The sequence below is a fragment of the Pipistrellus kuhlii genome, unplaced genomic scaffold, assembly GCF_014108245.1.
Source record: "Pipistrellus kuhlii isolate mPipKuh1 unplaced genomic scaffold, mPipKuh1.p scaffold_m20_p_32, whole genome shotgun sequence".
NCBI classification, from domain to species: Eukaryota; Metazoa; Chordata; class Mammalia; order Chiroptera; family Vespertilionidae; genus Pipistrellus; species Pipistrellus kuhlii.
In genome coordinates, this window is record NW_023425532.1 from 955,426 (window position 1) to 967,663 (window position 12,238).

Sequence of the window (12,238 nt, forward strand, 5' to 3'; positions counted from 1 at the left end):
AGGGGTCCTGTATTGCGAGAGGGAGATTTTTGGTTGATGCACCCGGGGATCGGGTTCCCTCTTCTCTTCTCCTCTCCCAATATTATGTCACTTTCTCTCTGTATCTGTTTTGCTTCTTTCATCTCACTTTACCCTAAGTTTGGCGGTAACTGATGACCTGTGGGCATTTAGCTGCAATATGCAATTATTTAGCAAACAGGGCTTACTTAGCCTGGAATCTAGTTGGCCTAGGGCAGGACCCTGCTCAACAGTCAGGCCTCCGCCCAGGCAGAGTCCTGTGGTGGTGGGAACCTTCTTCCCACCTGAACTGCTCCTTCACCTCCTTCCCTACCCGGAGGTTGCCCGCTGGCGCTACTGTCCGCCCAGAAGGAGGGAAGCTGGGGCTGGTTTCCCAGCTGAGAGTGGTGGCGGGAAAATTTACTGCCTCCACTGGAAATTAGTAGTCAGCAGATGGGCAGGCACAGGCACCAGACATTGGGGCCGCAGCCAGTAGATCCTGCACGTCTCATCATTTAGCTAATCCAGCCAAAAAGTTTCTGTAAGGGCCAGACCCACGACCTCTGCAATGAGGCCCAGAGCACGGTGGGGTCCCTCCGCCTGGCCTGCGGGGATCAGGCCAAAATTGGCTCTCCGACATCCCCTAAGGCAGGGGTCTGCAACCTTTAAGACATAAAGAGCCACTTGGACCCGTTTCCGAAGGAAAAAAAAAACAAACCTGGGAGCCGCAAAACCATTGCGACATTTAAAACAAATATAACACTGCATATATTGTTTCTTACCTTAATGCTATATACCGGTTCATGCAGTTAGCTGTCAATCTGAAGAAAAAAAGGACTTTTTCACTTAACAATGTAAAATATATTTTTGCAAATTAATAGCTAATTAAAATAATTTATCTGGTTAATGGGATTTTTGCTCCTGAACCTCCGTGCACAGTGTCAGCACATCAGGGCTGTAAGACGTTTTACCTTCATTTTCACACAGGCTTGCAAGTTGTCGGAGCCGCGCGGTAAAGCTTCAAAAGAGCCGCATGCGGCTCCAGACTCCAGAGCCAACACCTGCCCTAAGGGGTCCTGGATTGGGAAAGGGCTCAGGCCAGGCGGAGGGACCTCACTGATGCACGATGGGGGCTGGGGAGGAACCGTGGGAGGGCTCCAGGAAGGGTCTGGCCCATCTCGCTCAGTCCCAATTAGCAGGAACCTAGCAGCAAGCTAACTTACAGGTCAGAGCATCTGCCCCCTGGCAGTCAGTGCAGGTCGTAGCGACTGGTCGAAAGATCAAATAATTGGTTGGACACTTACCATATTAGGCTTTTATTATATAGGATAAATAATTGGATGTAGAGCCCTAAATCCAGGATGATCTCATCTTAACTTAATAAGCTCTACAAAGACGCTATGTCCATATAAGGTTGTGAACCACATCCAGCAAGGCCAGGGGTGAACCTGAGGAGGGGTGGTGAGGGATTAAAGAAGACAGACAAGAGCATACAGTTGAGGCTGGTTAGGTTCATTTGTGCCTGAGTGAGGACACAGAGGGACCCAGCCTGTGAGCAGCAGCTTCATTTTATGGCCAGAGCGCACAGAGCAAAACAAGGGAAGTGGTCAACATGCTTACGATGTTCTTGTGAGTTTCACTTGTTTTGGCAACACTTGCTGCACCTCCCACAGCCCATCAGCTACCCAGGAAGGATCTAGGGAGGTCATAAGGTCAAGCTTAATTATGCCAAGAGGGCTGTGCCCTCCAAACTGGGGCTTGTTTGTGGCCCTGCCACAGGTCAGAGGCTTGACCCCGTAGCTGCACCCTGCAAGGTTGCATTCACAGGCATTGATGTTTAAACGTGAACGTATCATTTGGGCGGGGGGGAGGGGGGGGGGACACGACGACACAATTCAATCCACTACAGGCAGCATATTCAAGATTTCTTGTGGCACACTGACTCATTACAAGTCCCACCTATCCCAAGCTCGCTTTCTTTTTTTTCTCTCTTTCTTCCCTCCCTCCCTCCTTCCTTCCCTTCCTTCCTTCCTTTCTTTTCTCTTTTTCTTCCTTTCTCAATGCCTTAAAGACTAGGACTAAAGACAGGAACTTCAATGAAAACATGGGCCATGCTCTGAGTGTTTGACTTAAAATCGAAGAGAAAACAATTTGCAAAGCTCTACAATCTGGGCACTATGCTGGACTAAAAACACACTTGCTTACATTTAACCCTATAAAATATGGGATACTGAGGCTCAGAATAATCCAGCCAAGGTCTGCCAGCAATCTGTGGGCAGGACCACATTAGAGGCCATATAGCCTCATACACTGTGGGTATTGCACACACTGAGCAGTGAAGCCTCACAGATAACTGACAGGTGGAACTGGCTCATTATTCAGATGTACTGTTGGCTTTAGGTAGAGACAGCATAGATAGCAGCGATGTAACAGCCCTGGAGGAGCTCTGAGGAGGATCCAGATCACTCCCTCCCTGAGCTGCTTCACCAGCTTATTTAGCACCTGCTTTACCACCACGACCCCTTTCAGTTCCTACATACAGATAAGGATTCAAATGGAAATCTCCCAGAAAGCTGTAAACCGCTCATATGTGCAAAAGTAGACCTTTTCAGAAGCAAATTTGATCAGAAGAGGGAAAAGTAGAATCGAGCAAGGGCTGGCTGCAGGTCCCCCAAAGAAGGAGATTGGAGACACTGAAGATAGAAATTGCCAACTCCAGTTGCCTGCTGCAGCCAGCTTATGCTGGCCCATCAATTCTGTGTAGCACGTGGCAGCTTGGTGATTCTGGACCAATCAACCACCTCTTTTTGCCTCAGATTCCCATCTATAAAATGAGGATATTTCCAAGGATCAAGGATCTAGAACAGCTTCTCTGGATGCTTGGGCTTGGGCAATGTGGCCCAGGAAACAAATTCAAGTTAAGCCACACACACACAAAAAAAAAAAAAAAACATCAGAAGGAGAATGGAGCTTTTTGTCCCACCAAAGCTTTTCATTTTTATTTTATTTTATTGAGATATAATTCACATAACATAAAATTCACAATTTACAGTATACAATTCAGTAGTTTTTAATATATTCACTATGTTGTATAATCACTGTCACTAATTCCAGGACACTTCCAATAGAAAAGGAATATTTAGCCCTAGCCAGTTTGGCTCAGTGGATAGAGCATCAGCCTGCAAACTGAAGGGTCCTGGGTTCGATTCTAGTCAAGGGCACATGTCCAGGTTGAGAGCTTGATCCCCAGTATGGGACATGTAGGAGACAACTGATCAATGATTCCCTCTCATCATTTATGTTTTTATTTCTCTCTTCCTCTCTGAAATCAATAAAAATGTGTTTGTTTGTTTTTAAAAAAAAAGAAGGACATTTTGAAAAAGAATTTAAATATGTAAATATTTTCTCTAAATAGAAGACTGATGAGCAGGGAATATAGAGAAGATAATGCCAATTCTAGGCAATAAGTCAACATGTTCTTCAGGCAAAGCTAAGAAATCAGAGCAATACAGTTAGTCCCAGCACAAAAGGGTCTGAGACAATATTGATAAACCATTTCTTGACAAGAGAGTGACTGCACTTGGAAAAGCAAGGAAAAGTCTAAGGGAACTGGAACAAAGCAAACAAATAAAGCAAGAGGAATGGCAGGTATGCAGAAGAATTTCTTGATCATGAGGATAAAATGTTGATGCAAGGAGTTGTGAAACCCATTGCCCAGGGACATTCTGAAGCATGATAATGTACTTCTATTTGATTCCCTCGTTGTGCAATAGTTTTCTATTCCTTAGAATCTTTTAAGAGAAAAATATTCTTTAATATATACCTGACCCCCCCCCCCCGAATATATATTAACCCATATTTATTTTAATGGTTTTACATAATAATGCTGGTATTATTTTCTTAGTATTAGAGTAATAATTATAATGATTATTATTATATAGAAATACTAGTATTTGTAGAACATCTCTTAGGTGCCTCAGGCTTTTCACACATGAAAGAAAGCTCATAACCACCTGTAAAGTAATAAGGAGACTGAGATGCAGTGGGTTCAAGTGGTTTATCGTGTGCTTAATCAAGGTATGCCAGGAATACCAGGCAATTTTGGCTCATTTCAAAACCCAGATTCTTTCCACCACTCTAAACTGCCTGGAATTCCAAGGTTTGCGTTTACAGATTATGTCTCTGAAGCATTCTGTGGGCTCCTGGAAGGCAGAAGCTCTGCATTTAACCTCTTTCTTTCCCACATCTGCCCTTCCTCCACATCTGATCATCCAGCCAATCTCGTTGACTTCTCCCCTAAAATATATTGAATACATTAATTTCTCTCCATCTTTGATCCTATTATCTTCTAGCAAGGAACCATCATCCTTAGGGGCCATAAAGACCACTAACTTCATTTCTCTGCTTCCAGGCTTGCCTTTCCATCGTCAGTTTTCCACATTGAAGCTAAAGACAGCTTTCTAAGATACAAATCGGATGAGATCCACTCTTCTCTACAACTCTTCAATGCCTTTGCACTGCCTCCCAGTGCCCTTTACACTCATAAGACCTTTCCACTAGGCCTTTCCACTGCTATTCCCTCAGCCTGAAGTGACATGGCCTCTTTCTTCACCAGGCTAATCTGTACCTACTGTATGTAGTTTTCCTGAGTTCAGCTGAGATGCCACCTTCTCACCTGCATTTGGGACTCTTTCTCTATACCTCTATAGCACTCTATTTAGTCACTGTGTCACTCACATGACTGTTGATTTGTTTTCTCTGTGACAGGACTAAAAGCTCTTCAAGGGCAATGACCTTGAACTTTTCATAAATGATTCCTCAGCAGATACTCATAAGCCATACATCCCCAATAACTGTACGAATAGAAAAATGTATGGTAAAAGTCTGGACTAAAAATTGGTGCATAATAAATGCTCACTAGTGCCCTAACCGGTTTGGCTCAGTAGATAGACGTCGGCCTGTCAACTGAAAGGTCCCAGGTTCAATTCAGGTCAAGGGCATGTACCTTGGTTGCGGGCACATCCAGTAGGAGCTGTGCATGAAGCAGTTGATCAATGTTTCTAATTCCCTATTCCTCTCCCTTCCTCTCTGTAAAAAATCAATAAAATATATATTTTTAAAAAAATAAAATAAGCCGAGCCGAAACTGGTTTGGCTCAGTGGATAGAGCGTCGGCCTTCAGACTGAAAGGTCTCAGGTTCGATTCCGGTCAAGGGCATGTGCCTTGGTTGTGGGCACATCCCCAGTAGGAGGTGTGCAAGAGGCAGCTGGTTGATGTCTCTCTCTCATCGATGTTTCTAACTCTCTGTCCCTCTCTCTTCCTCTCTGTAAGAAAAATCAATAAAATATATATTTTTTAATTAAAAATAAATTAATAAAATAAAATAAAATAAAATGCTCACTAACTAAATGAATGCATTGATGAATCTATAGGATCTTCTCCCTATTGATTGAAGACTCTCTTTTCTCTAGCCATGCAAACTTCACTTCAGACAGCAGAGAAGAAGGTCCCAAAAACAGGATGGAGAGTGTTATTCCTCTGCAAGCAGGAGAATAATGTCCCATGGCCACAAGGTAATTCTCCATGTGGTTGTTTACATCCAAAACTGTTCTCTTAAACAAGTTAGGCTCTGGGTTAGTCACCATTAACAAATGTGCCGACTCCCTGAGACAACAGATTCATTTTGGTTTAAGGTTATGAATACAAAACAAGGGGTATTGGCACATAATGTGCACTTTAGTAATTTCACAGCACAAAGATGAGGAAGGTACTTTCATTTGCTTTCTCTGGAAGGTCAGTTCTTCTAAAGGGGAAAAAAATCATCTTTAGGGTGTCAACAACTTTCTTGGCATCTTCCTCTTCTGTTTTGCTTTTCTCTGGCTCCTCTTGATCCTTGGGGAGGTGGGCATTTATATTTTAAAGATGATTAGATGATGTTGGGAATGTGAGAGAGTTGGTGGAGGTGAGCAGAGGACAAACAATACTTTTAAAAGGAAAAACAAAAGCATGTATATTCCCCTGCCTTGATTTCATAAGTGTTTCAGGATGTGTCTTTAAGAAAAGGAAACAAGTGGTATATACAAAGAGGTTTTGTGGAGGCAGAAGATGACAGAATCCAGCACATTGTAAACAGGACTTTGTTTACTAGTTGGTCTAAGGGACCCTTCAGTGATCCCCTATATGCTCCCTCACCTTACATTGGAAGCTCTGGAATCTTGGAAATTAGCATTCAGGACCGGGGCGACTTCAAATACAGCAGAGAAAGCATGAGAAGGAAATCATATGTCCAGGAATTAGCGAAGATTAAACAGTAATTGAAATACACACAAAAATGAAGTGCTAGGAAATCAAAATTATTTACTAAAATTCATGACCAAGGTGTTCTGAGAGTCTTGTTCTGAGAGTCTTCAAGTAACACAAATCAAACCCGTTTCACTTTTTGCAAATTACGTAGGATTACTATTCTTTTATGATGGTTTCTTGAAGGAGAAAAATAAAAGCCACCCATTTTCTTGGTCTCTGTAGCCCTAATCTAGCTAAAGTAACAATACGGCAAAGGCTATGGCAATGATCTAAGAACTGGAGATTTTGCAGACAAGATTGAAGTGATCAGTCAGCAGCTATCCTTTATTGATGGAGTGAAAAGGACGTTTAACTTAGTGAGTCCAGGGTGAAAGAAAAGCCTGTTTATGGAATGGTTTTTGCTGAAAGCTTAATGAAGAACTTTATTGGTAGATATAAACAACAGGGGGACATTTAAAGCATTTTTTTTCACATTTTCACTTTATTTAATCAGTTAAGTGAGTGGGATTTAATTCTTGACATGATGAGTTTCATGGGCCTTCAGTTTGGTGACATAATTTTATTGTCATAAACTCTCAACCAGCCACTGATAGAAGACTCATGAAAATGAAACATTGCCATACACCCTAATGCATATTTCTAAATGACCATCAGAGTCTTGTTTTTTTTGCCCTGGCTGAGTGGTACCATACACCAAAAGATTGTGGGTTCAATTCCTGGTCAGGGCACATACCTAAGTTGTGGGTTCAATGTTTCTCTCTCACATCAATCACATCAATGTTTCTCTCTCTCTCTCTCTCTCTCTCTCTCTCTCTCTCTCTCTCTCTCTCTCTCTCTCTCTCCCTCCCTCCCTCCCTCCATCCCTCCCTCCCTTTCCCTCTCCCTCCCTCCCCCTTTCCTCTCTCCCTAAAATCTAACACCCCCCACTCACATTCATCTTTCATCTGGGGCCACAATATTTGAAATTCTAAAATCAAATGTCAGAGTCTTTCCACCCCTCTGTCAGAAGGACTATTGCTAAAGAAAGCCCTTCCACAGAAAGATAATCAATAACTCTTACCTAAAGCAAATGATTTGTTGTAAACTGCTTTTCATACTCTCTAGAGGGGAATCTAAAAATGACCTTAACTATAAGAATCTGATTTTAGCGCAGCCTGGTTAAACATAGAGCTAAAAACTTCTAAATAGATTCTTTTAGGTTCTCCCCAAAGTCTGCATTTCCTCATTGCCCAACTCCAAGGAGTGTGATTACACTGTAGTCTATGTGAATAGCGCCCCCTGGTGTCGCATGATTTGAAACCTGCATGGCCAAATGTGGCAGCCCCTTCCAGATCTTTGGTGAAAGAATGATGCTGACCAACCTGCTCTGGCAATTTCAAAAGAGAACTGTTTTAAGCCAGTGCAGGTGCCTCCTACATAGAGGGCTAGTCATATAGCCAATGAAGATAATAGGTATCATTAGCAGGCCCTCTTGTTAGGGATTTTAACAGCATCTATATCATCTAATCATCTTTGAGGTTTTCAGATCAACCCTTCAGGAAATGAACTAACATTGCACCTAAGAAGACAAAGCAAAAATTACCACTGCAAAACCACCCTGTTTTATACTATAATGGTGACTACATGCCATTATATATTTGTCCAAACACATAGAATGTACAATACCAAGAGTCAACCCTCATATAAACTGTGGGCTTTGGGTGATTGTGTGTTAGTTAACAAAGGCTCAGTTGTAACAAATGTACCATTCTGGTGGAGGATGTTGATAGTGGGGGAGGCTGAGTGTATGGGGGCGTCAGAGGCTATATGGGAAATCTCAGTACCTTCCACTCAATTTTTCTGTGAGCAGAAAACTGCTCTAAATATAGTCTAAAAGTAGTTTAAATTTTTTGTTTGTTTGTTTAAATTACCACTGGACCTGCCCTGATTGGTGTGGCTCACTTGGTTGAGTGTAGTTCTGTGCACTGAAAGGTTGCCAGTTTGATTTCAGGTCAGGGTCAGGATCTGCTGTGGACTCAATCTCTAGAGAGCATGCAGGAGGCAGCTGCCTGGGTATTTCTGCCTCTCACTTCCTCCCTCTCTAAAAATCAATCAAAATGTTTTTAAGATTACCACTGGCCCTAACCAATGTTCTCAATCGCAATCAATTTTTTTTTAAATTCAGACTTTACCTTAATGTAAGGAAATCATCTTTTTGTGGGTCTGGTTCTGTCATCCCTACAGGGGAAGCTCCTGAAAGGCCAGAAGAAGCATTTATGTCAGCACCTAGCAACTGCCTGTAGAGATGGCCTGATCAGAGGCCCAGGTTTTTATTTGTCTAGACGAGGGGTGTCGAACTCAATCAGAGAAGGGGCCAAAATCTAAAATCCAGCCTAAATCGCGGGCCGAATGGTTTACTGAACAGTCATAAACTGTCATTGTGATGGAAACGCAGCGGAGTGCAGTGATGACAGCGTGGTGCGGGCCACATTGCAAGGCCTGGAGGGACGGATTTGGCCCGCGGGCCTTGTGTTTGACACATGTGGTCTAGACTGTAAGCACTATGAAGGACAAGGACCATGTTGGTCTCATTCTCAACTCTAATCTCAATGCCCCCCAGAAAGATTGGCAAACAGGTACTGAAAAAAATCACCCTTGAATGAATACATAAAATTGAATCCCCCAAAAGCTAGCATGGATGTTATCCTTCCTGCACTTAATTTTTTGGCAAATGCTACTTGTTTGGAACTTGAACCATTGCTGCTAATTCAAAGAAGCAAGAGAATTTTGTAGAAATTGTTCTTTCTATGCTGTAGTATATTTCTACGCTTTAGTGCTGGGAAGGCTCAATAAGCAAAGGCATAAAAAATAACAGCTTCAAAATAACATTTATTTCAACAAAATGATCTGCAAATGTAATTTTGCCTAATAAAGAGATATTTAAAGTTTTTATGATAAAAGAATTTTGAAGGGAAAGAAGGAAGCTGAGACAGAAGTTAGCTTTTAGACTCTTAAAATCCTTTCTGTTAAAGAAAAAAATTCTCAGGAAGAAGCCATTATTCTGACACTTGTTATTCAGGACTATTGCAATAGGTACATCAATGAGGAAAAACTTTTCCTCTGCCCTCTTAGCTTCAGTGCTTGAGAGCCTGAAAATTAAACTGACAAAAGACAGTGAACAGTAGCAGAATATGCCACTCCAGGGTGGGGGAGCCACTGGGGGGAGGTCAATGGGGGGAAAGGAGACATATGTAATACTTTCAACAATAAAGAATTTAAAATTTTTAAAAAGAATATGCCACTTTGGCATAAGGATTATTTTGAACTGAAGGCAACTGAAAAGAAGCAGATAGATATAAGAAAAGTTCTCTGCATTCCTATTTTCCAAAAAGTGGACCAAAATTTATAAAGGTGTCTCCCCCCTCCCCACCTCCACCTCCAGTCCCCTCTCTACAGGAAGGAGAGAGGTGAATCACTAGAGACAATTCTAGACTCTTCTAGACTCTTCTCAGCCCAGAGAGGGCACCAGAGGAATCTATATAACAAACTTAACTAACTAGCTTTTATCTTAGTTCCCCCATATACAGCCTACCTCAGTTCCTCTGGAACATCTCCCAAGTTGAACAAACTGGTTCTCAAACAAGCTGTATAGTGGGGAGGAGGGGGATGTCTTGGTTGTGGAACAAAACTTCTGTTTTCAACATGACAACACTTTTGAGGTATCAGCATGACAAAAGGTGTCTCCCAAACAACAAAGGAGGGAAAGTTTTTGACCATTAGCACAATTTTAAAACATAAAGAGACCATCAATAGCGCTAATGTTGCTAAGGGTGTGAAAGGAATGATGATTACAGGCACTTGAAGAGGTAGGGAAACTTGTAGAATTGGATAAACTAAAAGCAGATAGCTAGTGACAGCATTTTGAAGGCAGTGACCTGTGAAAAAGCGAAGATGCCACATACTAACCTCCTGAAAGACACCCTGGAACGAGTGCTGAAAATGATTCAGTGTGATTATATGTGAATATCTATATGATGGAATATTACTCAACCATGAGAAAGAAGGAGAGCCTGTCATTTGCAACAACATGGATGAAGCTTGAGGACATTATGCTGAGTGACATAAGTCAGAGAAAGACAAATACTGAATGATCTCACACATATGTGGAATCTAAAAATCCAAACTCTTAGAAACAAAGAGTATAATGGGGGTTACCTGGAGCTGGGGGAGGGATAGCTGGAGAGAAAATGGTCAAAGGGTACAAAGTTGCAATCATGTGGGAAAAATAAGTTCTAGAGAATGAATGCACAGCATAATGATTATAGTAAAAAATACTGTATTATATACTTCAAAATTCTAAGGGACTAGATCTTAAATGTTCTTACCAAAATGATAATTACGTGATGGGATACAGATGTTAGCTAACACTACAGTGGTAATCATATTGCAATATATAAATGTATTAAATCATCTGAAACTTGTACAATGTTATATGTCAACTTATCTCATTTTTAAAAATTATCCAATGAGTGTTCATAATTATCCCTTCAAATCCTAAAAACCTAAGATTTCTATGGGAATTCTATTGTAGAAGAAATTATAAAGATTATTTTTAATAAAAAATATTTTCTAATAAAAAGTGAAATAAAGATTCTTGGCTTTGCCCTGACCAGTTTGGCTCAGTGGATAGAGCGTCAGCCTGTGGACTCAAGGGTCTCAGGTTCAATTCTGGTCAAGGGCACATACCCAGTGGGGGGTGTGCAGGAGGCAGCTGATCCATGTTTCTTTCATAGATGTTTCTGAGACCCTATCCCTCTCCTTTCCTCTCAAATAAAAAAAAATCAATTAAGAAATATATATATATATATATATATATATATATATATATATATATATATATATATATATATATATATATTAATGTTATTGGCCTTAATGAGGATCAAGACAAACTACCCCGAAATATGGCACCTTGGCATATTGAATATTTTATTCTGAGAAAACAGCAGCAGGAAGGTCTCTCTGACCTTCAACCCCATTCTTCTCCCCTAACAGGTCATAAAACCCTCATGTGAGAGGTGCTCTGCCTATACCCAGAGGAAAACATCCTTATCTTCAAAGAAAAAGAGACAATGAGAAAAATCCTAACAAACAGGACTTGCTAAATTTCTGCCAGTTGGCTACACTGACTTACCTCATACCCCTTGCTTATCATATTCCTCTACGACTGTCCAGTCTTCATGAAAATATTCAGGTCTGTTTCTTCGGATCTTCACTTCCTTATGAAGGATCTCGTGTCATGTGTTTTTTTTTTTTTTAAAGAGATAAGCTCAAAATGGAGCCTCTTGTGCTAAACCCACATCATCAAACCAAGACTCAGTACCTAACCTAATTGCAATTTCAGCCTCTCCCAGGAATACAATCTTAAATCATTCAATCTGCAATTTCATGGCCGGCACTAATGAGGTAGGATAGACAACTTCCACCCACAAAAAAAAATAAGGTAGTAAGCTCTTGCCTTGTCCCTGACCTCTTTTTCCTCTAAAAGCCTAATTATATATTCAAATTTACTTGGTTGAATTTTGTTTTTAACACATGTGAAACATATATTAAATAAATGTACATGTTTTTCTCCTATTAATCCGTCTTTGTCAGTTTAATTTTCAGACCCAGCCAGGGACCCTAAGAAGTTTGAGGAAAACTTTTTCCTCCCTGATAGCTGCGTTCGGGAAGGTTTTGAGCAAAATTAGCATGGATACATTTTAGCAAGAGTGGAATTTTGGCTCCCATTTCCTGACTAAACCATTAGTTCTCTTGTCTTCTATGTCTCTTCCAACATTCCCACGGCCCTCCCCTAAGGTGCTTACCTCTATTCCCATTCCTCCTCTTACCTATTTATACCCCTTAGGGGCCCCACTTATGTAACCTGGTCCCTCTGTTTCAGCAGGTTTTTCCTGAA

At 41.2% G+C, this 12,238-nt stretch overlaps 1 protein-coding gene across 1 annotated transcript in view; it reads right to left on the minus strand.

The window, feature by feature from the left end:
- The window catches only part of PAGE4 (PAGE family member 4), a 33,018-nt gene extending 21,186 nt beyond the window's left edge, over positions 1–11,832 (minus strand). Inside the window, exon 1 of the mRNA XM_036460451.1 lies at positions 11,474–11,832. Within this exon, the coding sequence (XP_036316344.1) occupies positions 11,474–11,478 (5 nt within the window). The 5' untranslated portion in view covers positions 11,479–11,832. The remainder of the gene's footprint in view (positions 1–11,473) is intronic.
- Between the last annotated feature and the right edge of the window lie 406 nt (positions 11,833–12,238).